Source organism: Pteropus medius, unplaced genomic scaffold, assembly GCF_902729225.1.
Source record: "Pteropus medius unplaced genomic scaffold, Ma_sr-lr_union100, whole genome shotgun sequence".
NCBI classification, from domain to species: Eukaryota; Metazoa; Chordata; class Mammalia; order Chiroptera; family Pteropodidae; genus Pteropus; species Pteropus medius.
In genome coordinates, this window is record NW_024342644.1 from 6,555,483 (window position 1) to 6,583,422 (window position 27,940).

A 27,940-nucleotide genomic window follows, 5' to 3' on the forward strand; every position below is an offset into this window, starting at 1 on the left:
GCATGTCAACTGGAATTGAAAAAATTTTTAAATTAAAAAAAAAAGTGGAGAGTGAAGACATCAGCGAGAAAGGGGAAAGAACAGGGAGCTGAGAGGTTGGATGCATGTGAAGGCCCTGGAAAGTCAGTTCCAGACAGGGCTCTGGATGGAAAGCCTCAGAAGTTAGTCATGGCTGATTAATAAACTGGAGACTCACAGGGTAGATTTGGGAAAAGAGACTAACAGAACATTAGAAAATGTGTAGGAACTGAGAGGCCATCATAGCTGAGCAGCTGGGACAATCTGCCAGGATGCTGTTATCACCATTACTATGTGATACTCACGAATTAGCAATAATCCTGGCATCCTTGAGAGCCAAGGTTCTAGAGAAGAGGATCTATCGACTGAAACCAAGTCAGGCCTGTACCCTATTATCACGGGCAGGGAGAATTATTTGGTTTCCTTTAGCTTCCTTTGTGGAATATGGGGCACTGTTTCTCACCAAGGCATGCATAATGTGGGTGGTGGGGGTGGGGATTGTCCTACTAAATGGGAAGGGAGTTGGGTGCTGGGCAGTTAAAAATAGGACAGAGGGGCAAGGTTAAAAACACATTAAAAACATTCAGGGAATTGTTAACTGGGCTCAGAGATTTTTTTAAAGGCAATTTTTGTAATGTTTCTGCTGATTCATATATAAGATCAGCCAAACAGATTCAAAATTCTTCCTTAGGTACTTTGGGAATATTTAAAAATCCATTTCAGATTTCTATGAATGTTCAGCAGAAATCATCAAGGGAACCCATAATCTAATTCTACAGATGACAGAAGATGTAACAAGATTGAGTACACAGAGACAGGGTATGGGCAAGATAAGAAGCAGTTGGATTAGGAAAATGACTTTAGATGTAATAAAATATTGGTGTGATTAGGGCCATAGTTGAGGGAAGAAGAAATAAAGCTCGATGATACTAGAGGGAGATTTAGGGCCAGAAATGATCTAAATGACCAAGTATTAAGGATGATAATTTATTTGGGGGAAAAGAGCCAGAATGAATGAATATTGCCCCCACCTCTTCTTTAGAATACAAATCCAGAACATGTGTTTGACAAGTATAAGGGTTGCCTAAGCAAGAATGTCTTTATAAGGGAGAGAGGGGGACTGTCTGGTGTGACCAATTAGGGACTTCCAATCCATCACTCCTAATATAGTTTACTCTCAATACCTATTACAGTCTGAACACTGCTCACTAACTGAATTTGTAATGCCCAGGCAGTCGCTGTGGCACAGAAAATAGATATGATTTATTTATAATCTCTGACTGCATCGCAGGTGACATTCTGCGTATTTATTTTTGTCAGGACTGACTCTATATTAATTAAATGGCACAAGACCATATAGCATGGGGCAGTGTCCTCATTTACAGGATTGAAAATGACTGTTCCCTGGCCCAAACCCTGAATATTCCCTGGGCCTGGCTCTGAAGTTTAAAGTTCACCTTTTTAGGACAATGATTTAAATATCTCCACTCAACTGCTCTTCGGTCTTTCCACAAATCAACCAGTTTGAGGCAGCTGGCAGCAGGCAATGGGCTTTGAGCTATATTGCATAAGGTGGTACAGAAGCCAGAGCATAACTCTTCAATAAAAATGAGGAAGTAAGAGAAATTACTAGTTTGGCTTCAAATTCAACACTTGCTAGCTACACTTGATTTACCAACTTTTTAATAACTATGGCCAATATTTTATCTCGACTCCATCTCAACTTGCTATCCAACTTATTTTTGGACTTTTCCCTTTCCACCTATAATTGCCAAATCATTATAAAACGAAACCTGGTATTCACTTAAGAAAACATGAGACGGCACATCTCATGTAAAAATAAATTATCTGATACTTGAAAGATAAATTAATAATGACTCAGAGTATCTGAGTGTTAATCCTTCTTAAAGAGCATGAATAAATGAGGGTTCACTGACTTTCAGAAAGCTGCTTTTCATTGAATTTGAAATATTCGATTGGAAACATAGTTGTGAAAGTTTTAGTAAATATTTTGGATATGTAAAATAATAACCTTATGTATTTTTGACACTTTGATCACCACATTAACATAGCATTAATTTATGCATAATAATCAGTATGTAATGCTTCTGTTGACTTTTTGTGTAGCTGTGCATTTTTTGTTTTTTTAAATCCAAGATTAAATAATAAATTTAATTAAGTCAACTTGAGACACTTACTGATAGTACAGCTAACTCTATTTTTATATATCTCTACTTATTTTTTTCTCAAGATTGAGAAAAAAGAAAAAGAAAGAAAAGAAAAAAAGATATATTTTTGTCATTATCAAAGAGGTCTAGACTGTGGAATTAACACTTGTATCTGTTATGCTGCTGTTCTCCTAGGTTCTTGTTGGAGGTGATGGTTCAGAAACTCAAACTTTCTTTTTTTGGACATCACTTCTCCTTGAGGTTGTGATTTGATTGCTTCAAGTGATAACTCACATAGTACATAACACGATGTATTCAAAGCCAAATTAAAGCCAAGATGTAATAGCTATTTCAAGATTTTGCTTTTCATTTGACAGTTTCTACCTCCTTTTTACCATCTTAGAAGCACCACCATAAGACATAGCCTCCATGACCCAGAGAAATGACAGCCTCTGTTCTCCACCTTGTATCAGTGAAACCAAAGGAACTCATAATTTCAAGAAAGAACAAATACAAACATGCCAGAGAGAGGTCAGAACAGTATATCTATCTTGGAGCTGATGTCCCTCAGTGTCCAGGTTGATTCTGATACTCTACATCTAACCGTTCCAGTTGCTCCTCATCAAAGTCAACAGGTATATTCTGAGGTCACAGTATGTATAAAGCATTTTACCTAGTTCTTAGAGATAATGTAAAAAGTGTAGGATATATAGGTAACAAGAATAATTATGGGTATATGTAAATGCATGGATTGACATATATATACATATTTCCTAGCTCTAATAATTGAGATAACCTACATTCAGGTGTACTCCAATAACAATAAATACACAACCAGATCTTGGTTTCTAAATACTATTCTCCAATTAAAGGAAATAGGGACCTCGGGAAGATGACTGATTCTAGGGAAAATGAAAGATGAGCCCAGAGCATTCTGCAGTGTCAGAAAGTAAGGAAGAGCTAAAAAGAATGGAATATGTCAAAGGAACTCAGAAGGCAATCTCCCAATGTAGAAAGCCAAAATAATTTGAGCAAAGGAATAAACAAAAAAGGTTTGATCATAATCCAAAGTATAAAATAAATATGAGTTTGCATTGATGTAAATAAATGATTGAATAAATAAAGGGAGAAAAGAGACAAATCTTCTTTTCAAAAGAATTCCAAATAATATATGTAGACATTCTTCTTCCAGAAGGTAAAGTTTAACCTCCCCATTTCTCACCCCAGAGTGTGTGCTGAACTTAGTGACTTGTTTCCAAAAAACAGTGTATAGAAAGGAGAGAAAGACAGTAAGAAAACTGGGCAAACACTACTTTGGCCAGGTGATTAAGGTTAACATCAGTAATAAGTTATATTGGTAGCATATAACAACTGATACCATGTGACAAGGACACTTGACTTGTGTGGTGTTCTTCCCCAAAATGCATAACCCCAATATAACCATGAGAAAGAATATCTGAAAAATCCCAATTGGAGGACATTCTACAAAATACTTCAACAGCCCTTCTCAAAACTGTCAAGGTCATGAGGAACAAGGAAAGACTGAAACACTGTCATAGACCATAGGTGACTAGGGAGACATGATGACTAAAGGTAACGTGGTATCCTGGATGGGATCCCGGAATAGAAGGTCATTAGCGATAATGCTAGTGAAATCCAAGTGAAGTATGAAATGTGGTGAATAGTAATTGCCAATGTTAATCTCCTAATTTTGACAAATGCTCCAGGGGCACATAAAATGTTAACATTAGAGGAAACTGGATAAAGAGTATATGGGAACTCTCTGGAGTATCTTTTTTAACTTTCCTGTAAATATAAAATTCCAAACTTTAAAAGTTTATTTAAGGGGTGAAGAGGAGGGAGGGAGGAGGAGAGAGGGAGGAGGGAGGAGAAGAAAGAAAACAACACAGTCTCCAACATGGGGGGCGGGAAGGGGGCTTACGTAGACAAAGACTCAAAGTCTTCACACATAAGAAAATTAATTATTGGTGCATGACTGCTGTCAAAATAAACTGAGACAATATAAGTTCAAAGAAAGTATAGATGCATATGATCTGATAGCAAAGACCAAATGAACTAATCAGGACTTGATCTTAGTGTTCAAGGATTTGGATCCATTTAGAGTGTTCCAGGCAGAGGAATAGCCCATGAAAGTCTTAAAAGCTATCAGCACTGAGAATAAGGTGTCAGAACACAGACAGAACCAGCTTCATTGAAATGGAGTATTCAGGTTGGGGCAGGGCTGGCAATGTAATCCGAGGCCCCAGTACAAAATGAACATGTAGGGCTCCTTGGTCAAAAAGCAGAAAATGTTTTTTTCTTATGCATGTCTCCCTCTTTCTCTCCCTCTCTCCATGTCATGGTGTTTTTTTTTAAATTTGCTATTTAATGTCTGCTTCCTTGAACATGGAGATATTTGCTGAGTGAGTGCAGGCCCCCACAGACACTGGCAGTCTCACGTTGAGATCTCATCATTCCCCACATGTGTATGGTGGTGGGGGATGGGAGGATCCTTCTGAGCACAGCATCCTGTGTGACTGCACTGGTAGCCCGGGAAGCCACCCCAGGTTGGGGGTCATGGAAGAGTAATCGGTATAGGAAGGGGCTTAGCCTTTGGAGGGTCCTGAAGGCTGAGTTTTCATCTATAACTGTGGACAGAGGCCAGAGGTGCCTGAGGAGACACAATGAAGTTGAATTTTAGGGATCAATCTGATGGAAAGTGCATAGTGGATTTGATAGGAGACCGTTGGCAGTTTTATCAGTTAGGAATTCAACAGTCAACGTTGAGAAGAAAAGGGAGGAAGAGAGCATAACATAACACTTTGCTGTCCTTGAGGCAAACTATTAGACAGTGTTAACAGTTCTAATTCAGAACAGATGTAGCGACACAAACACCATATTCTAATGTTCATTTCTAGTTATTGGATTTATCTAAAAAGACCTTTTATCTTAGAGACACAGACGTTGACAACATAGCATTTTCTTTTTAGGAGCCCCTTTTATATAATTAGAAACGAGCTTAACAGATGTTCCATATGGACTGTGATTGTGGCTGCCATATATTTTACTGCAAAAGCATTTAAAATCTGTTTCCAGTTTTTCCTCCAGGAAGTTCTCAAACTGGTGTGAACTCTCTCTTCCCAGGTACCTCCAGATCATCAGTTACTCGATGTAAACCAGGAGCCAACTGCCCCAGTTCACACAGTGGCATCAGTAGACAGCTGTCCCCTCTTTCTGTCACCGAAGACTCTTCTGCTCCTATTCTTGAACTTCAGAGCCGAGGATCCTCTGGAGTTTGTGGGCATAGAGTCGAGAGACAGAACAGATCAGGTATGCTGGTGACCTCCTCTTAAATAACAGTGTGTCCAGGTAACCTTCTAACCGACCATGAAAGATTTCACCATTGGTACAGAACACAGAAATGGAACATGAACTCTTAGGAGTGGTGTGAGGAAGATTTATCAAGTGGAGGGAGAAGGAAGAAGGGAAATGTATAGATACAGATGGTCCCCAACTAACGATGGTCCGACTTAGGATTTTTTGATTCACAATGGTGTGAAAGCAATGCATATTCAGTGGAAACCATACTTTAAATTTTGATCTTTTCCTGGGCAAGTGATATGCTATACGATACTCTCCCGTGATGCTGGACTGTGACAGCCACCATGGCTCCCATTCAGACCTGCGATCAAAAGGGTAAACAACAGGCGCTCTGCAGGAGTCCCCAATCCCTGGGGCAGCCTGGCAGTTGACTGGTGCTGTTAGGAACCGGGCCGCACAGCAGGAGGTGAACGGCAAGCAAGGCAGCAAAGCTTCATCTGTATTTGTTGCCGCTCCCCAGCACTAGCGTCACTACCTCAGCTCCACCTCAGATCATCAGGCATTAGATTCTCATAGGAGCACCGGTCCCTTGTGCCAAAAAGGTTGGGGACCCCTGCCTACAGTGTAATATTAAGTGCATATTAGACTTACACTATTTTCAACTCACAATGGGTTTATCAGGATATAAACCGATCATAAATCAAGAAGCGTATTTGTATAATCTATCGGTGGTATATAGTATAGCTCGGAAACTGAATACCAAAACCTATCTTTGAAGGGCTTAACACATGGTTAAACAATGACATCTAATGGCATTTATAAGGTAACTGGTTGTCTCATCTTTAAAGAGTCAAAAGCCAGCATCTTTTATCTCAGCCCTGAGGTTCAGAAATAACACACTTGTGCCTATACAGAGAAGAATAAAAATTCCAGGAAAGTCACAGATCCTGCTCTTGTCCTTATCAGACTGCCAGTCCTTGGAGCTCTTCTAGTTTTCCCAATTTCACATCTCCTTCTGGACTCTCCTTGCCTCCCTAATTAGCATTTCCTGATCAGTCAAGATCTTATCCTTTCCTCTTATCTGCCTGACCATTCACCAACTCCATTACTTGGATTACTGGAATTGCTAGATAAATTTCATAACTATGTCCATGAGTTTCTCATTAAATCTGTCATTTTTAAAGACAGCTGGGTCCAGTCGCCTGCTGCCCAATTCTTGATGGTGGACATCTTATCACCTTCCCCAGAGAATGCTCTCAAGCGCCCAGTCCATACTTCCTTCCTCTCATTAAGTGACCGCACTTCTACCTTCCCCCAAAGAACAAAAGAAATGTATGCTAACAGATGGTTTCTTCTCCTCCTCAAAATGTCTCTGTTCTTTTGTTTGCCAACTGCCATCATTGCGGGACCACCTTTGAGTCGTGTGTTTTCTAACGTTTCTGATGTTAACTCCTTCTCCTGTATCCATGATCACCTCCTTTCTTCTCTTCTACCTGCATTTTCAATCTCTCCTCTGATTTGTTTCCTCAGCTTGGCCAGAGACATATTAAAATCTCTTGCATTCTTAAAGACAATAACAGCAGCAAAAACGGCAAAATACTCCATCCAAAAAAGCAAGCAGTAAGAAAAAAAAGAGAGAGAAATGGCAACGATGGGGATGCAGTTAGAGATGGAGGTAAACAAAGCTAGAGAGGAGATGTGAAAGCTTCTTCTAGGGTCTTACTAATTTGAGAAGAGGTTTTTTTTATATGAGAAAAGATATTTTTCAAAAATTGACAATATTTTTAAATGATACGAACCCCAAGGCTAAAATTCTTTTTAAAAACTAAAGAAAATGACATCTTAAACCTTCAGAAAGTTTTAATTGGCTTTAATAAGTTGCAGTAATATTCCTATTATCCCAGTTATCTGCAGAACAGAATGTTTCAGTTAATTAAATAAGCTGGTTAATAAAGACCTGCCCTATCTATCATATAGAGATTACAGATTTCAAAGACTATATCATTAAAGATCACATGGGACATAATTTACTCTTTCTGTGATGATTCAGAAGGCACTTGGATGTTCCAGGGCACTAAAGAAAAAGGAGAAAAGGAGGATATTCTTAAAAGCAGCTCACTCGGCTTTCATGAATGTTATGGTACTTCACCTAGGATTTTTAAAACAAATCCTATGAGATAATTATTATCACTGTTTGACAGATAAAGAAGCTAAGATGGGACTTAAACATGTACTCAGGGCTATACCACAGCAGGGCTAGGACTTAACAGGCATGGGTCCAAATTCCAGTAGCCTCTCCCACCAATTTGTATGACTCCAATCAAAGTTCATAGAAATGGATACCATTCCTGGTAAATTAATTTTAATAATGTACACAAAACTATAAACCTAAGCAATACTGTAAAAGTCATGTTTAAAATAGAAAAATAAAAGAGCTCTGGAGACCTAATCTCTCTGTGGTATCTATAGATGGTAAAATTAAAGAATTGGCAACGATTAAATCTAGTTAGCAAAAGAAGAATGGGCTGATGCTATGGGAGGATTTAGGTGACTATTGATGTCACCAAAAGTACTACCATGGTGTGATGGTAGCACAGAAGCAATCTGCAAAGAAGGTGACAGTGAAGGCAGATATCAGCACAAAGGGATACTTAGAATCTTTGTAGAATCATTTCTTCTTTATGAGATAGTCCCCAAGAATAATGTGATCCGAAGCGAAGTAGAGTACACCTTTCTCTGAAGTGTCACTTCTCTTAAACTCATGAAAGACTGCTATTCCCACCAGGAAATGGAACTTTTTCTTCAAACCATTTCTGAAACTTCCAGTGATTGAACAGAGCACTCAAATCTGAATCCTAGACACAATGAGTATTCAGAATAAAGGGCTTGGACCCTGAGGTCATACTGATTTGCGTTCAACCTTAGGCAACCCTAAAGCAAGTCTCAGTTTTTTCACCTATAAAATGGGAATAATACTTAATTGGGTAGGCTCCTGTTCTTTTCCTAAGCTCCCAAAATGAGAGTCTCTTATTCTACTCTCTTATTCATTTTAGGTTTTTCCCCTCTACTCTCTGCATAAACCACATGATCATAGAGGGAATTTGCAGAACTGTTTTCAAGAGCAGGTATTGCCTGTACACAGGCAGGGGAGCTGGCCAACCCATACTTCCAGACTCATCTCAATGTCATGCATCATGGATTTTCCCCCTGATTATTTCCCATCCCACCCCTTAACAAGTGCTTCTCTTCTGCCTCTATATGGCCTTGTATCTGCCCTAGGCAGCTCTTATCACACTGTATTGGATGTGTTTTCTGACTTTCTACTAGGCCATGAACTCATGTCTTTCATCTTTGAACCCCTGGAACCCAACTAGCTACCTAGCTCCTGGTAGTCACCACATGATTTGGTTGAATGAATGAATAGAAGAATACCAGTCTTCATCTTCTGGAGGCCTAGGCCCTGAGAATTCAGCACTGTTTGTAAACTTTGGAAGTTATATAGTAATTGCTGTGTTCATCCTTACTTGGTTCATATTCCCCAATGAAGAATTCACTTTCCCGAATAATTATCAGAAAATCTTAGCTGGGGAAAAGTTTTTACCTCAGTGGGGCAGTCACGCCTGGCTCATTAAGCAGGAGGAACACATTCAGCGGGAGAGCCAGCAGGTTCTGGAGAGGTAAAGTAAGAAACCCATCTACTACCACTTGCAATCGGCTGATGGCACCACTTTCTTCACCACCCACCCCTCACCCCAAGATAAACCTTGTGCTTAAGGAAGATGCCTGAAGACACAGAAGAGAATCTTGCAGACAATTCTGCCTCTCTTCCGCCAAGATTCTACCACCTGAGATCTCGGGGAGCACAGGAACTCAGGGTGTCCTCTGCTCCCGTTTAACTTCTTGACAGGTACATAAATTTGGTGTGTTGAACTTGTTTTTCTACCAGGAGAGAAGGCCTTTATGATTGTCATTTTTAGAGAGCTTTGACTATTTTAGTATGAAAAAAAATGCTACTAATATTTTTAGTAAATGTAAAAATACAAAGTAGAACTCATTGTGCTCCCAGAACTACATTAAATGGTAATTTGTCCTGAGGTGGGAAATGACTTTGCGTAGTCAGGACTGCTCTGTTCTTGGGACATATTGCTTTCAATTTAAAAGTCATCTTTGCTGCAGTTGAAAAAATCAGTGGAATAGAACAACAAGTACTTGTTTCTCACTTTTCATGTCAGCAGATACAAGGCTGCTTTGGTTGGGTTCTGCTCATTCTTCTGCATAGACTGAAAGAGCAGTTCTCATTTGAGAATTTCCATTCTAGTGACAAAGGTAGAGAAAGAGAGCTGGTGAGACCTTGTGGTGCCTCTTCAATCTCTGCTGGAAAGTGGCATACTCACATCTGCTCACATTTGATTAGACAAAGCCGGTCATGTGGCCAAGGCCAAAGTCTTTGGGGCTGAAATGTGTAATGCTCTTACAAAGAAGTGGCTAAAGTATACTGGAGAACAGCACAGCATCCGCCAAGTTCATGAACATCATCATAGCTTGGTTGGAGGTCCAGATACTACCATACCTTACAGAGCAGCGATTCTGCAGAGATAATGAGCCAGAGTTATCAGTCTCTTCAATAGAAGATAGAAAAGAACCACTGGTGATTCTGCTGTCTGCCTCTTTGATTGTTGTTTTATAACTTGATTCCTTGTATTTCTTTCCTGTTTTCAGGGGATGATGGAACACAGACGCATCCTGAGAACAGCAGCCAAGAAAACAGAATCAAGGCTCGCTGCCTGTCCTGCACATCTATGGTTCTGAAGGCTGTTTGGGGACTCTTGATCATCTTATCAGTGTCATCGTCTTGGGTCGGAACCACACAGATTGTAAAAATTACTTATAAGAACTTCTACTGTCCATTTTTCATGACTTGGTTTTCGACAAACTGGAACATTATGTTTTTCCCAGTCTATTATTCTGGTCATCTGGCCACAGCTCAAGAAAAGCAATCTCCAATGAAAAAATTCAGGTATGTTTTATGTTAAATGACCAATAGGAGATGTTTTAAAATAATTCCATGCAAATATGCATGATCTCATCTCTTTGGAACACCAGCCGAGTTGACTGGGAGAGTGTGGAGAGACAGGATCTAGGGTTGGTAATGAACGCATGAACACTAGGACACAGAATCATTCCCCCTAAAAATCACTGAGGGTTTACAGCGTGCCAGGCACTGTGCTGGTGTTTTTGTATATCTTACTTTATTTACTCAGCATTGGTGGTAATATCCACCTTCTACAGGGGTGTTATTATCCTCATTTTAACACAAGTGGAAACAAGTTTAGAAAGGTTAAATGACTTGCCCGAGGTCACACGCTTATAAATAATGGAACCCAGATTTCAATCCAGATCTATTTATTTCTGAAAGTCATGTTTTAAAAGAACACCCAGTGTCTCAAGCCAAGGGAAAAAAAAAACTGTATTAATAAAATTAATTGTTACAAAAACATCTACTTAATGTTCTGGACACTGTGGTCCCTAAGTAGATTTAATGACCTGATTTCATGCAAAGGGAAGTTTGGCCCTGGAATAATTTGAAAGATGCCATTCTTTGTTGCCTAGGAGCACACGGAGATTTGCCTGTTGGTTTGCCAGCCAGGAACCTGGTAGTACCATGGTTCTAGTGGTTGCTCTGTGCTAAACCTGGCTTCCGCAGCCCCATCTTCAAGAGCTCTGGAAGCTGGCAAGGCCGATGTCATCCAGCCCTGCATAGCACTCAAGGAAGGTAAAAGCAGCATTGAATCAAAGTACCTTTGCTAATAGACAGTTTTTTGGAAAAGAAAAGCCCAGAGCTAAGGAATCACTTCCAAGACAGTCACTCTGATCACCAAGAAAACATAGTAGTCAGGACCTCAGTGGATGGCATGGGAGAGTGATAGTTGTCCACACTCGCTTATTGCTTCTCAGCCAAATGACAATACATTTGTCTTGCAAGAGCCAAAATAACCTTTCTTTCTTTCTCCTGTTCCTAAGGAAAAGAAAGAATGACTATTACAATTGGTGCATTATAAGACTATTCTTAAAAACTTAATAAACTATGAAGGGTGAATCTTCAATTTCTATTTTCTATCATCAGCTTGGAAGGGCCTGGGAATATTAAAATCACACTGTGGGCTGATTTTCCCCGTGTGTTCATGAAAATTCAATTTTAATTAAAAAAAAGAAATTTAAAAATAATAAATATTTTCTAGTTTGGAGGAAAGAAAGAAGCCTTCTACCTGTTCGTGATTGTGAAAGATTCTTTGTATTTGATTCTCATAGAAATAGACATGATCTTGGGCATAAGGTCTTTTGTAATAGCAATATTTAATAAATGATTGCAGGGAACATGATTATCAGACTAAAATCCTCCCTCTTTGAAATGCCTGCATTTACCCGTGGCGGGTGCGTTCTGCTGGAAGGCTCTTACAGCCTAGATAACACACGCTGATACAAACCACAGGAGTTTACTATGGGAAGTAGTGCCTCGGAGCCAGCCAAGACGGTTTTGTTTAAGAAAACACATTTACAAGAGGCTGCTGCTGACAAAAATATTTTGGGAAAAAGCTTCATCTTTACCACATCTCTCATGATGGACTAACTCTGAATTTAGCGAAATCTGTGATTTGACATGACAGCACCACCTGTTAGTTTGGGTGGAGTGAAGAGAATCATTTCTAAAACCAAATTATTGTCAAGCAGGAAACATTGTCTTTGAAGGGAATATTTTCCAGGCGCTCCTTCACATGAGAAGCAAACACTGCCAGGAAATTCTGAGATCCTTGATCTTTTTTTCCCCCTGTAGATTCATTAACACCATCTGCCAAGAAGTCACTCCCCAAAGCTCTCAGGGCACGGCAAGGGGAAAACAGAGTTAGCGTGTAAGATTAGAAACAGAATTTGTCCCATAGTGCCAGACCCTCTGCCTAGTTTCTCCTTTTCTCTTAAACGATGTGAAAGCATTTTTAGTTTTTCCCTTATCACTAACATCAAAAGAATTTTTATTAAAATATCAAATCTAAATGAGAACAATTGTCCATTTGGAAGTAGTTTTTGATAATTTTGATCATTCTATTTATATACTATCAAGAGAATTCAATTGCCTCGGGTGAATTTAAAACAAGAAGAAATATATATATATAAAACTATATATAGTTTGAATAGGGTTTTTTTCTTAAGGAAAAAAGTCTCTAGAAAGCATGAAACTAGAGTCAAAGTTATATTGGTCTATGTCAGATACCTATGAAATGTGCTTAAGATGCCATCTGACATCCAGAAATAGTTCAATAACTAGTAGCTGCTACAATGATGATGACCATAATTAAATTATTAGTGTCCCCCAACTTCTAAGCTTCATTCCAAATTTTTGCCACCTGTCAATCAATGACTCTTGTCTAGAAAGTTTGATCTCATCATCCCGAGAGCCACTGTGATTTGCTTCTCCATAGAAATCTATTCTTTTTTGAAAATTTGCATTTCTTAGCACTTTAATGTTTAAATAGCATAGGGTTCTACTCATGTGACCTGGTGTTTGAATGGAGAGCATTTTTAATTCCTGTAACAGCAGTGATAAATAGAGAGAAGGTTGGCAGTGCGAGACAGGAAAAAGAGTGGAGTAATGAGGTATCCAGTACCTGGAGTACAGGGTGGGCCAGGTGAAAAGAACAGTCTCTATGGGAAGTTCTGAGATGCTCTCTCTCAGCAGCACTCTGCCTGGGAGGCTCTCCCTGTCCGTATGCCTCCACTCCTCTTCAGGACATGCGCTTGCTTGCATGCATGAGAACCCTCTCTGTGTGAGAACACTCAACCCAGCATGATGGTGGACTCAGAGAAGGAAGAAGGATCACTGGCTAGGACCCAGAATAAGAAAAGAAATTCTTTAATGAGAAATGAGTTTGTTGTGGTCTTTCATAAATGTGTATTTTAAAAGGCATTTAGTAGTTGTAGATGTCAGGATAAACCCACAACTCTAAACTCTGGCTCTCCCTGACAGACTCTCATGGAGCAGATTCCTTTGTAAGTACAGGATATGAAACTTGTGCCCAGGATGTATCTGAAAACGGCTGCTTGTTTTATGTGTGGCTCTGATTCCAAATATCTCCATGAGTGTAGGATTGAGAGAGGCCACCTATTTCCCTGTCTGTGTGAGCACCCATGATTTCCCTGTGTGTGTAAGCACACATCATTTATTTCTGCTTCCTTTACAAAGCTTTTGCTTTTAGGTTATTTAATCCTTTCTCTAAAGTTCTGTCTTTTTCAAGTTAAAATTTACCTTTGGGAAATCACATTTTAATTTTATGAAAAATCCTTCTTTTTGGTTGCCTTCCACCAAAAAGTAAACCGCTACATAAGTTTCTATGTGTGAACACTGCATTTTTAACCATCCCGAAATCACTGGAATCACCTGCAATTCCCAGCATTCCGGGCTGCTTGGCAGCCACATTTACTGTGAGACTTGATACTGAAGGCCATACAACTGGGCTTAGAGCCTCACCACTATGTCACCCCTTCCCTCTATGTGGCCCTTCTGTGGAGAAAGTGCTTCACCCATGTGAGGCAAACATTGGCTAGAGATTACCTTGGTTTGCAATGCTTTGAGGCACAATTATTTCTCTTCTGAAAAAAGCTGGGAGAGAAACCAGCACTAGTACAATCTAGACCCATGCAAATAGATTTCATTGTAAACACGTAAATATTAGTAACTTGTTGCTTTGAACAAGATTTTTATGCCAATCTCAAAAATACAATGCTTGGCACATCATAGTTGCCCAATAAGTGGCTGGATATTTGTGAACTGAGTGAAAAAAATCAAGCTAAATTCTTCCAGTGGCAAGCCTGTTTTCAGTCTATAGTCAAATAAGCACTTACTCTATCACTTCTATTATTGCCTACCTGTATCATTAAATTGAACATTTTGATTAAAATGTCCCCTTGGGCTAAATAACCAATTTAGTCAGAAATCAAACAAATCAAAGATTTAACTGAAGTGACTATTTTTACAAATGAATTAAAATAATTCCTCCAAACAGCCCAATATTTGTATATGACAAATTTATATTTTTTACTATTTTGGGGTTATTACAAAAGGTTTCTTTGTTTTTTTGTTGTTGTTTTGTTTTGTTTTGTTTTTCTGCTTTAAAATGCCAGAGGGGGAAAAAATTAGTCATTTGGGCAGATATATTAAAAAGAGACATAGTGTCAAGAATAGTAACATCTCAAGCTGTGTGAGGCTTCACATGATATGTGAGGCTGCAAGTTGTCTACGGCCAGATCACATGGTAGCAGCCATCTTGATCCTGCTGCATTTGCCCATTGGGAAAGAATCTTCTCTCTCTTTAATAGCTAGTAATTCCAGCAACCACTCATTCTGTATTTCTCCAGGCTTCTCTGAGAATGTTCAGCAAGGGCAGAATGGCTGCCCCTGTTATCTCGAGAACATAACTGGATAGGAGAGGCCTCGCTCTGTCCCTGGGGAGATGCAGGCTCTTTGCCATGGAACCCTTTGCACCTCCGTGGAGCCCTTTGTGGTCTGTAGGTGGCAGGACTGGGTTTAGTATGTTCCACAGATGAATGACAAGTCTTCGGTGTTTGTGCTCTTGCCTGATAATAGCTGTCAGGAGTTAGGAAACACAAGATGTGACGCAAATAATACCTGACTATTAACCTCTTTTTCTTTTCTAGGGAATGCAGTCGGATTTTTGGGGAAGATGGTCTGACATTGAAACTCTTTCTCAAAAGAACTGCTCCCTTTTCTATTCTATGGACTTTGACGAACTACCTGTATTTATTGGCTTTAAAGAAGCTGACAGCCACGGATGTCTCTGCCCTGTTCTGTTGTAACAAAGCCTTTGTCTTCTTGCTGTCATGGATTGTGCTGAAGGACAGGTTCATGGGAGTGAGGGTAATAGCACACTTGATTCAATGCGTGAGGCCTCCCTTAGTCATAACTCCTTGGCATCACGAGAGCTGCTTTGTTTCATGAAGTTTCTGTAAAACTTTCCCACTGGTTCCAAGTACAGATTGGAATTTGAATATTCATTAGGATGCTTAGGCAGTTACAACATCATTAAAGAATAAAGAGATTTTCATTGGGCAATCAGCTGATTTCAACAAGAGGCACTAAGACAGAGAAAATAAGCTCTTTTATTTAGAATTAACGGTGTGATCAACTTCTGTCCTCAGTAAAGAAGGGCCTGAGAAAATTAGCCACAGTAAAGATGATGATTTGCGTTTTTTCAATCAACTTCCTCATGTTTCCCCCACGACAGATGATTTCATTAATACTGGTATAAGTAGATAAGATTACCAAACAGTAATTAAAGTCACTGTTAATGGCACGATGTTGTTTAAAGTGGCTGTATGTCTATCTGACTAATCTGGGAATGGAACTAAAAGCAACAGCTACTTTTGAGTACAAATTAACTGAACTGCATTAAACTGCCACTAATCACTTCAGTTCTGAGTTTATTCCTTTCAGAAATAACATGGAGTTTTAAAAAACTATATGCTTGTTCTATGTTTGATTGACTGAAAACCATGCAAATTTAAGGAGCCAGATCACATTTATATAATCTAGTATGTCACCATGATGAAAAAATTGAGAAACTAATTCTTCAGAAAGAGGTCTAAATGAATAGACTTTTCTCAGAAGATAGCATCACATAATTATTGTTCTCTGAAAGAGATATCTAAGATTGGATTTGCAACATATTTTGCTATCAAAATACTGCTCTTGATGCAATGAGTCCAGAGTTCTTTCTGCCCTAAATGCTGAGATAATTGTCTATATTTGATAGAGAGTTTATGATAGCCATTAACCCTGAAAACTTTTTTTAAATAGTTGCATCTTGGGTGATGCTGCTTGAGTTTAAGACTAAAGCTTGACATGAACATAAAGTAGAAAACTATGATAATAGATAAGATGAGAAACTCTGAATCAGTTTATGATGCCATTAGAATATACTCAGATGTGGTATCACTCTCTCCACTAGCTAATCTTAGATTTGACACCCAAAGCTTAGCATCATGTTTTTACATGTGGAGCACTGTTTGTCCATCACCAGGTACCCTGACAAATCCTTGATAGCAGGGACCTTAATTTAAACTACATAATTTGTGAGGACTAGTGAAAAATGAAAACGCAAGGTCCCTTGTTAAAAAAAAATATTAATAATTTCTAGATGGTAACAGCAGAACATTAAACCAGGGATGAGACCCTTTTAATCATGGGGCCTTTGCATCTGCACAGGTCATATGTCCATAAAGCCATCTCTGCGTCTATCTCTAACACCTAGAATAATTCAGGAAAAAAAGTAGGGACTCAATAGATATTTAAGGATATCTTGAATGAACTCATGCTAATGAGACCTTTCTCTTTTCTATTTACCACCACCATGGATGATCCATGAGAACTTGGAGGGCCTTGTCAGAAGAGGGGGAAAGAGGAGATGTAAGGCTTTTCTGCTCTTTCAGTAGCATCTGAATATCAAATAAATAAATACATACATACATACATACATACATACATACATACATACATACACTCACTATAAGATTTACCAGTGAGACAATCAATTGCATTACAGTGAATGAATGCATTTAACTATGGAACTTACTGACGCAAAAGGTTGTATCAAAAGAGGTTCAATGTTTACTTAGGTCTTTTAAGAAAAAAACTCAACTATGTAACTTATATTTAAAGCACGGATTTAGGAAATCTGTCTAGAGGCTCCAAACCATTGTCATTTTAAAATTGGCATCTGTAGAGGATTGAATGGTCCTCCCAATAAGGTGTCCATGTCCTAATCCCTAGAACATGTGGATGTGACCTTATTTGGAAAAATGGTCTTTGCAGATATAATTTAAGGATCTTGCAAAGAAAAGATCATCCTGGATTATCTGAGTGGCCCCTAAATCCAATAACAAGTACCCTTATAAGAGGCACACACAGGAGAGCCACACAGAAGAGGAGGAGGCAATGTGACCACAGAGACAGAGATAGGAGTGTTGTGGCCAGGAAAACTGGGGCAGTCACCAGAACCCGTTAGAAGCAAGGAATGTATTCTCTCCTAGAGATGCTGAATTTAAACTTCTGGCCTCCAGAACTGTGAGATAGTAAATGTCTTTTGTTTTTAGTTACCAAGTTTGTGGTAATTTGTCATAGTATCCTCAGGAAATGAATACATCTATAAGACCTGATAGGAAAAATGTTAAGTAGCCAATAAGTGTTACATAAAAAAAGGAAGACATCGTAGATGGCAAATGGTAAGTATTGATTTGAAGCATGCTGGTAGAAGTCAGATACTTTTCTTTTTAAATGACAGGAAGTGCTTCACTTCTCACTGTAAAACCTTAGGTAGTGTTTAATGCCATGTTACAGAAGAAGGTCAAGGTGTAATTTTAATGATGCCCGTAATCGGGCCATGGAATATAAGAAGCCCCAAAACGTACTCAGCATTTTGCCTTTTGACAGTATCAGCAATTTCCCTCCTGAGACATATTGAGAACATGTATAATTAGGTCATTTGAGAAATTAAAGGAAGGCAAACAGAATACCGACAACATAAATGGAGCTTTTATTGGCTACATCCATAAATACTCTAAAGAACAGCCTGTAAATGCTGCTCCATTTGGACTACTCTTTAAAAAAATAGTTAAAAGGTTGCTTTCAGTCATTGGATTAAAATTAATATTTCTGACTCATTCTAAGGCTTCAGTAGTTTAGAAACAGATCTTTTTTGAATTTAATTCTCATATGCTTTACCTCAAGAATAATTACATTTAAGATAAATATATGGCCTTTCCTAGTTCTATTTTTCATGTCAACATAACACATGGACAGAAGGAAGGATGCTTTACATTATAATATCAGTAAATATGAATTTATCTGGAGCTCAGGTTCACCAGAATTAGCAATGCTTCCATAAAAACTAATTTTGTATTATAAATAACTTATTTCATTTACTTGGAGTGTTGATCGAATTACAGGTGGAAAGATAATCTGTTGTACATTTAGTTTTCCATTATGAAATCATTTCAACCAATTTGCTGGTAAACTTTGATGTGTTAGAAAACTCTTTAATGAGTGGTTGTTTGCAGCTGATATATGATTATCCCATGGAAATTAGTAAACTTCTGTAAAATCATTTTTTTAATCACAAAAATATTGGTTAGAATCCAGTTCTTGTAGCTTTGAAGATGGGTATTTTCTCATCTCCATGATCTCATGTCATGTAGCTAGAGTTCTTAAAATTCATGAAAAGCAGAGAAACTGCCTTAATAAAAAAAAAAAAGTTTTTCTCAAAGAAAATGAGCTACTGGCTGGGGGTTTTCTTTTCTGTCACTGGTATCTATTTTACTCCAATGCAAAGTAAATGTCAGACTAGCAAGTTAAAACCTTTTCTTTAAGATCTTCTCCCTCCCTTGTTTTTCTATATTATTAATTGAAATTTTTCTTTCAGCAGATTTAGGAGATGAAGCAATGTCCCTTCAGCTATAATTGTGTCCCTGTGCAGTTTACTTCCCACACTGTGGCTCTATTGGAGATTTTCCTACATCCACCAAGAACTGACTGTAGTATTCCAGTTAAAGTGAATCTTTCATTGCTTAAACTGTACTTCTCTGAACTCAAATTGGGCTCCAGAGCACTGTAAATCAGGACACTGGAGCTGAGCAGCTACCGATTTGTGCCAATATTACACATTTAGATATGAGTCAAGACAATTTTTTGTTTCCATCTTGCCTTCAGTTGACATTTACACAGTAACTGTTCATTCAGATGGGTGCAGAATCTTCTATCCAGAACCTTAATGGTTCCTAGAAGAGGCAGTAGAGGATGTGTAGTGGGACTGGTCCCTTTCATATCCCTCTTGGCAGGAGGATAACTTAGGAATATGGGGCTGGAGGAGAAAGCTGAGTTGTAATGGCTCTGATTTTATGCTCCCAAGGAATCCGTAACCCCTTCAACAAGGCTCAGTCAATAGGTCTACTCTATCCTTACACACATACACACTCTTCGGTCTTTCATTTTAGCATTTTTTTTCCTCTTTTCCATCTTGGTCTCCCCTTGAGATTATTTTCAGTTGGATTTTATTCATAAAAATAGATATGTATGTGTGGCAGGGGATGGGGAGGTGGAAATCTTGGTTTGAGGCTCTGCATCCTTTGGGTTTGACCTGTCTTAAGGACCCGCCATCCTCCCCCTCACACATACATGATATCCGGACAGCTATAGACTGACTAGCCGCCTCTTTCATTTTTCTCATTTCCACTTCTGCCCAATTTCATTGGATCTGAGGAAAACGTGTGGTTCTTCTTCATGGGATCTTTCATGTAACATGTGGAAAAACGTAAGAATTCTGTATAGCCTGGCTCTTTGAAAATAGACTCTGTAAATATACTCAGAAAGAATAAAGATAATCATCAGTGCAGGTCTCATTTGCCAAGCCATTAATGTGTGTCCCACCCTCAGCTGCTGACGTTTAGTCTTGAACATGAGTACGGCCCTGCTGGCAGTGTAGCTTTGAGGCCCTCCACTTTCGAGGCTGCTGTAAGCTTGGGATTCCAGGGTTCACTGTGAGCCATGTAGCTCCTCCACTTTCCATCCACCTTCAGAAACAGAGTTAACCACAAGGCAAATTAAAGAAAGATATTAGGATTACAAATAAAAAGAGAAGCAACTAAAGGTTCGTCTCAATATCCTGAACCCTAGAAGAGCTACTTTGTCAATGGGAAACCCTCATGGAAAGCCAGAAAAGGGCCAGACCCTTGTGGTTTTTGGGGGGTGGGGTGGGAAATGAAGATACAAGAAAACAAAAATGGTCAAAAGCCGGATGCTTCTCTAGCCTTAATCTGTATAAACTAAGCCTTCGAGAGGTAAAAGAAGCCTAGCTTTCCACTCAGGGCCACAGGAAGTATATAGCACAGTGAGGCCACCAAATGTTTACGTTTGTGGTTCTCTTTGGTTGGGCTTTAGGAATTGACTCAAACAGTCTCGTGATCCCTACGATTGTCCCAGGAAGTTGCTGCAGAGGCTTTCAGAGGGGGCTGAGTTTGTAGAGGAAGGTAGCTGTCGCCAAAGGTGATGTCGCTCAAACTGCATGCTGGGATAACGGGTTTACCTTGATGTGAGAGGACAAAGAGATTTAGAACGTTAAAAATTGAGGCATTGTCAGTTTTATGGTCACTGAAGTTACCTACCTTCTCACCCAAAACAGATTCAGGTAATGGTAGTGGTGGGTTTTCTGTCTTAATCAGACACCTCTTGTTGGTTACGGGACTGGAACTGGAATAGGTCATGAGGAGAGCCGCGTTTTTCCAAAGCGAAGCAGGTGGCACTATGAGATAGTGCATTTTCAGCACAGGAGTTCCTCATGGGAGGCTAATGTGCTCAGAGGCATTTTTGTGGTTTCATCACGTGGATGTGTACATATGAGCTCTTCTGACACAATATTTTAAGGCACTGGCTTCCTGCAGGCACATTTCCTGTGTCCTGAGCCTGAGAAGAGTTGTTTTGTGTTTCTATTGAGAAGAGCAGACTATATTAATCCTTCCTTAATGACTGATTAATTCTGAAAATGCATGTGACTCAGATCTGTGCTTGGGTTGTTTGTTCTCTGGAAATTTGAAGAGTATTTACTCTGCAGTTAACCAAGGTGCCAAGCAGTGCCACTTTGAGACCATCTAAACAACCACTCCAAGGGGGCTTCCGCCCAACATTTTCCTGCATTTTCTAGGTTAACTGAGATCTCTTCCCTTAGTTCCAACAGTGTAGATTAAAAACTTATTAAAATTTCTTAAAACATAGCCATAGAGAATTTATTTTATCAGATACTTGTGAAATTTAAATAAAAATGTGGAAAATAATTTAACTTATCTTTCCCCACAGGAAACCTATATAACCTAAATTATTAACCTATAAATTACTGTTCATACCACAGAGAAAAATATTTTTCCAACATCTCAAATATTCAGATTTTCATGCTTTGAGAACTTAACTAACAATGTTGTCTGACCCCCTGAAGTGAAAAATGCTTCTCTCCATGAAAGCAATTGAAAGAGACACTGCTGTAATTGATATGTCAATTTAAGTGGTCTAAGCTAATATTTTCACAAGCACTTGATTCTAAAATGTAATGGAGATTTTAAAGAGACTCGCCATGGTAATAACTTTGAATTGTTATAAAATAATGTAATCTTTGTTCATATCTAATTCTTATCATGAGAAAACTTATGAGAGAAATATTACGTGTATATATTTTTACTAATGGCTGACTCAGGAAAAGAAGAGTTTTCAGCAGGGATCAGATCCTGGGAATAATAGTATTAATTATTCATTACTTTCCAGACAGTGATTTTGTTTTTTGTTTTTTTTTAATTTTTGGTTTGTTTTCATAATTCCCTAAATTCAGAATTATACATTATTAAATACTTTTAATAATTTTAAATATGAAACAGCATGTCACGTTAAAATTCATTAGGATTAGCACTGTGTTCTATTAACCCTGTCTTGTTTATTTGACCTGGAAAAATGCAACTGATGCTTGGCCAAAAGAAAACAAATATTAATTCAAATTTATTATCCCACAAATTTAGTCTTATGAGGGAAATCTACTTGTGCACCTGAATATTTTAACCCATAGACATTATTTAAACACAAAAAGCATCAGAAAATGCCCATGTCTGTTGTGCCTTTTCATTCTCTGAAACCAGACGGCTCAAAGAATTGTTGCAAATCCCTGGCTGTGCTATAAATCCCCAAATCAAAGAAAATGATAGCCCTCCCAGAATTTCCGGGTCTAGATAACCCCCTCACCATGTTTATTTATGAGTCTATTACTTCTCGTTTGGAAAATTTCCTTGACACTTCATGGTGTGTGTATTAAATTCTATTCCCTGTAGTTTGAGGCACAGTCTAACTAGAAACACACTCCTGGCAGTTTCAGAGAATACGATATTTACTCAGCAAGAGAAACGCCTCCCATCAAGCAGCCTCCAGGATAACACTTTATGAAGACAGTTTTTCACTGCTGACATGTCGGCGTCTGTTCTCAAGTACTCCTGCTGTTTTTCATAAAGGACGCTTTAGTGTGGAGCTGGCTCAGAATCCAACTGTGCACTTGCTTTTGGTGGTCATTAACAAAAGAACTGCTGTAGCAGCATCTAAATTATATGTCATCACTATCATACTTTGCATTGGTCTTGGGCAAGTCTACAGTTACATGTTAAAGATCTACATTTGTTGTAATAAATAATTCACTAAAATAATGTTTAAAAGCTCCCCTAAACACACACACAATTATATGTGAAAAAGCTATCTACAGAAGAATTGATTTACCTAGGAATACTCAGAACTGATCTTAAAATTAATTACCACATGTTTAAATTTCTCACAAAATTGTGTCCTGATTTTAAAGTCAGGGAGATTATTTCACAAGAAAATGACACATTGTTTCCTATTCCAGGGTTGTTATTTTACTGTGTCCTATAGCTTTGAAAGGTTTTCCAAGTAGAACCAGTTCAAGACAATGAAAGAAACAGCTGCAAACCAGCATTTCACTAAGGGAGCAAACTCCTGTTTTGAATATATCAAGCATCATATCAATTTATAGTAAACTATTACGATTTCAACCAAATTGTGAACATTTCACTTTATGCAGTTACTGCTCTAGAATACTAAAATAAAATTATCTTTCTGTGGTTTAATTTGCCTATAAACAAAAGGAAAAACTGGCCTCCATTTGACATTTCAGGTAACAGCACAAGCTTGCTCTTTATAAGACATCACTCACTTTTCCCTCTGTTGGCCTAAATTTTGCCTCTTAGCTGTATCACTATTACGTCTCCTTAATCAAGTCTTGGCTACGTGGAGTTCTTCAGAATCATGCACTGATCCAAGGGGCTGATTAAAATATATGCTAAATTATTTGAAGAAAAAAGAATACAGTATAGATGAAAATGCTTACAAGAGACTTACTATTAAATTTACTTCACCAATACGGGTATAAATCCCTAGGAAGTTGAGCTAAAAAATTAAATTAGAACGTGAGCAGCTTTTATATTCTCTACCTGGTTGTCCCATGAGCATTCTGATTTCTTGTTAACACTGATCATTCCTACAATTGAACAGTGATGTACAGGAGGTAACTGGGTTTGAGGAAGCATTTAGTAACTTTCAGGAAGTCTTCAATGGCTCATTCAGGGATATGGAGGCATCATTATTTTTATTTCTTTGCATTCTATTCGACAGATAGTTGCCGCAATAATGGCAATTACGGGCATCGTCATGATGGCTTATGCAGATAATTTCCATGCTGACTCGATCATAGGAGTGGCGTTTGCAGTGGGCTCAGCCTCTACGTCTGCATTATATAAGGTATGCTATGCACCTCCTTATATAGTAAATTGTCATTTGTAGCTTAGACTTAAGTAATAAAGTAAGGAAGGACAAAGAAAACTTTGGCTAAAAAAAAATAAAGATGATTTAATAATAAGTACCATTTATTGAGTACTTATTACATGTTGGGTACTTGCCAGAGGATTTCACCCTTGTTAATGCACCTTTATGAGGCATAGGTACTTATCCCCGATTTCAAAGAGGTAATTTGGTTTCGGGAAGCATTTAGCAACTTTTATGAAGTCTTCAATTGTTTGCTCTGGGATATGAAAGGATAAATTAAAAAAAATTTTTTTTGAACTTCTATTAGATACTGTATGGGTGTGTTAACATTGTTTTAATGACAGATAAAGAAACAGAGGTTTTGAAAAATTGCTCAAAGTCATATAACCAGGAATTGATAGAGCCAAGATTTAAATGTGGACTGGCCAACTCCAAAACCCTTGCTTCATGGCTCTGCCCCTCCCAATCACCAACCAATTGTAACAGGGGCTGAGAAAGAACACTCCTCTCTTTAAGTTTCTTTAACTGAACTATTTGTGGTCATTATTTTAACTCCAATTGAGGTGTTTAGAATAATAAACAAGCTGTCACTTGAAAGGTTACCTTTTGCTACCTATGAACCCCAAGCCACAGAAGATTATGTTATTAGCAAAACGAAGAGCCTCTTTTCCTCTCTGACAGATACTCTGGGTCTGCACTACATGCTCACCTTCTTTCCTACTGGAGCTGCCTGTCATCAGTGCAAATTCTATTCAGAGTCATTGCCCCTGACTTCAGAGGCAAGGACCAAGAGAGCAGATCTAAAAGGTTATTCCCCAAAGCTCCACTTTTCAGAGTCAACTCTCTGGATGTGGCTAAAGCACTGTTCCACTTTCATCTCTCTTGGTGTTTCAGTTAGAAAATTCTCTCTGAAAGGAAGAAAATGCCCTTTGCATCTCTCCTAGATGCCTGTTCCGATCATTCATTCACCAGCACTGTGGCTCAGAGGACGCTGACTCTATTTCCATATTGATATTTCCTGGCCCATTGACTCTGTGTGACAAGCTTGACAAGTGTTCACTCAATCGCCATTAGTGTCTAACCTGCCCCCAACTGAGACTCCACTGAGAGAGACGTCTGATGTGACCAAAGATGAGCACGTGATCAAGTTCTCTTGATTAAGTCTCTCAAAAGAAGAAAAAAATAGTGAGTTTGGTTAAAATTAAAAGCAATACCTGGAATTGCTATCTGACCAGGAAGACTATCATAAGAGAGGATTCCCCTGGCCATGTTACAGATGGATTCATTCTGGGAGCGGTAATATTTTCTGAGATGCACAAAATCATATGTGTACTGTAGAAAAGACCTGCTCCAATTTCCATTGTCTGAGGATTCTTATAGGAAGCAGAGGGGTTAAAAAGCCAAGAAATATGGACTAGAGTTCTGGCTCCTTCCAGCTTGATGTGTGACTTTAGGTTAGTCATTCATGTCTCCTTGTCATCTTTCTCTATACACAGATTTATAATCCAGGAAAAAGAATTTTTATTCTGGAGAATAAACATAGTATTTGTGAAAATACTTTAAGCTCTGAGAGGCAAGCACTTATAAATCCAAGACATCATTGTTTTTTCTCTCAGCAACATAACAACAGGCTCTCTCTGTCTAATCTGGTTTTCAGTATCTGTAAAAATATGAAATAAATCCCATGCTTGAAGGGAAGAATTAATGGCATTTAACCTAGAAGATTTTTCTGGGCTTCTCTGCTTTTTTTGTTATTCGTCCTATACCCATCACTGAAGGTGGCACTTAACAGTGTACAACACCACAACAGTTTTCAACACCATAAGGAATTTGGAGCCATAGAGATAGCTGGGTAAGAAGAAACGGAGGATAAACTCTGGGCCAGTTAGTTCACTGTGTAGATGAATAGAACTCACCTTTCTGATAACAGCAAAACAGAGAAGTTTTCTTTTTCCCATTCCAGGTTTTGTTTAAGATGTTTCTCGGAAGTGCCAACTTTGGTGAAGCTGCACACTTTGTTTCCACGTTGGGTTTCTTCAATTTAATCTTCATCTCCTTCACCCCAGTCATCCTGTATTTCACCAAGGTGGAGCACTGGTCCTCCTTTGCAGCTCTGCCGTGGGGCTGTCTCTGTGGGATGGCAGGGCTGTGGTTGGGTAAGTGACCCCAGGTTTTTCTTTCCATTTCACTTTACCTTTCCTGGATAGTTAAATTATCTTATTAGACTATTCCCTTGGGTACCTTTGTCTTTCCCAAACTGACCTAAAGTTGGTTAATGTTGTTGAATGTTTAGAAAGTTCGTTGCAGGCTATTACTTGATTAGATCAGAGCTGTTCAATTGGTGTGCCCCGAGATAAAGTGTGAAAGGGAGGTCCAGGCCACTCTGATCACCACTGGTCTTCAAGCAGCCTCGTCCATTCTTTACGATGTACTGTATGATATTATTGTGTTCCAAGCGTGCCGCGGTGTGTCAGCCAGAGGGAGAGAGTGGGATTTTCATTCAAAGAACTCCATGTGATACAAAATGCTGGAGCAGTGAGGGCAAGAAAGATAGGGAGGAAGGAAGGAGATGACATTCAGGAGAGAAGCAGGTCATAAGGGACCTGGAAAACCACAGTTCAGAGGGGTTGGATTTAAAATCCACTTAATTGTTCAGCGGGGAGATGATAGGCTCACATCTTCACTTTAAACAGCCCAGCATGGCTGTGTAAAGAGAATGAATTTGAGATAGGAAGCCCTAACTGAAACAAGAGAAGAAGGCAGAACTTGGCTTGGTGGCTGAACTAAGTAGGCTAGGCCTAGTCGATGACCAAGAAGAAGTAACTTGGATTCTCTGTAATATCCTCTCTCTATATAACCCCTATAACTCTGAGGCTGCCTCCTTCACCTGAGCAACCAGGGTGCTCCTACTTTTAAGCTGCTCTGCAGCTGTCACTTCATATGAGAGGAAATTGAAAAATAACAAGGCTGCTCTTTTCTCACCAAGCAGTAGAACAACTATTACCACCCAATGACTCAGTGTCTCTTTACTCAGAATCAAATCATTTTCATTCTCCTTCTCTTTCTTCATACCACGTAAGGACAGCCCCCTCTGTCCACTCCACATTTCCTTGCAAGACTGACCTGCAAGATGTCTGCCAACCCTCAGATAAACTGCCTTTATCAAGGTGACATAATCTGAAACAATCTAAAGCAGCACCACAATTTCTAGGAGAGAAAAATGCCACTTGTTTCTTCCCCCATAGGCACCGGGTCATCTTTTTCTACTCTGGCTCACGTCCCTAATAAGAGGTCTTAAGTGAGACAGAAAACACTTTAAGAAAAGGATTAAACACTAATTGTTGGTCTTGTAAATTCTGCTTTTGAAAGCCAAAAGTGTGATGATCCGTCATAACCTCTGCTAAGTTAAGTAGAAATCAATAGCAGTATTTCCATAAGACCAACATCCTAATGAAAAGTGCCTAGATGATTTCTTGGCCAAAGCCTATCTAACTGAAAACAATCATAACCCAAATTTCACTGACTCGTGGCCCCAGCTATGTACATGATTTCCAGCTTGCTGCAAAGTAGCCCTCCTCCAACGTATACCCTTTGGCATGTCTAATACATGCTCCTGAGCAAGCCTGCTCAGGTTGAGTGCCACCTATGCTAGCCTGACACTGTGGTCCTCCACCGATCAGCATGGTCTCCACACTCCACTGGGTGTCACGCCACTCCACTGAGTAGAGTATCACAGCATAGTGAAACGATTATTTCTCCTCTTTGCATTTCCTCCATACATCCTTTTCCAGCCACTTAGCAAGAGATCAGGCTGCCAGGGTGGCAGAGGAGAAAGAAAGAATAAGACTATTTCAGATGAGATATGTCTGCATCCATCTCTAAAATTAGAGGATTAATTGACCAAAGGTGCAGACAATTTAGAAGATATGTTAGCAGAAACACCGATTCTTTTATGTTAAGAAGGAAAGCACCCAGCAGATTGATTCCCCTTCATCCTATATATCCTTCT

At 38.9% G+C, this 27,940-nt stretch overlaps 1 protein-coding gene and 1 long non-coding RNA gene across 4 annotated transcripts in view; one reads left to right on the forward strand and one right to left on the reverse strand.

The window, feature by feature from the left end:
* The window catches only part of SLC35F4 (solute carrier family 35 member F4), a 167,432-nt gene that overhangs the window by 136,855 nt on the left and 2,637 nt on the right, over positions 1-27,940 (forward strand). The window contains exons 2-6 of one of the 3 annotated variants that reach the window (XM_039866506.1): positions 5,331-5,516; positions 10,227-10,524; positions 15,216-15,435; positions 23,782-23,907; positions 25,895-26,087. In XM_039866506.1, the coding sequence (XP_039722440.1) occupies positions 5,331-5,516; positions 10,227-10,524; positions 15,216-15,435; positions 23,782-23,907; positions 25,895-26,087 (1,023 nt within the window). The remainder of the gene's footprint in view (positions 1-5,330; positions 5,517-10,226; positions 10,525-15,215; positions 15,436-23,781; positions 23,908-25,894; positions 26,088-27,940) is intronic. The other 2 variants (XM_039866508.1, XR_005653662.1) reach the window with 2 other exon arrangements.
* On the reverse strand, positions 18,807-20,938 carry LOC120605594 (uncharacterized). The gene is made up of 3 exons (XR_005653663.1): positions 20,733-20,938; positions 20,480-20,653; positions 18,807-20,141 (listed from the first exon to the last, which is right to left on the reverse strand). It is a non-coding gene; the product is annotated as an uncharacterized LOC120605594 (long non-coding RNA).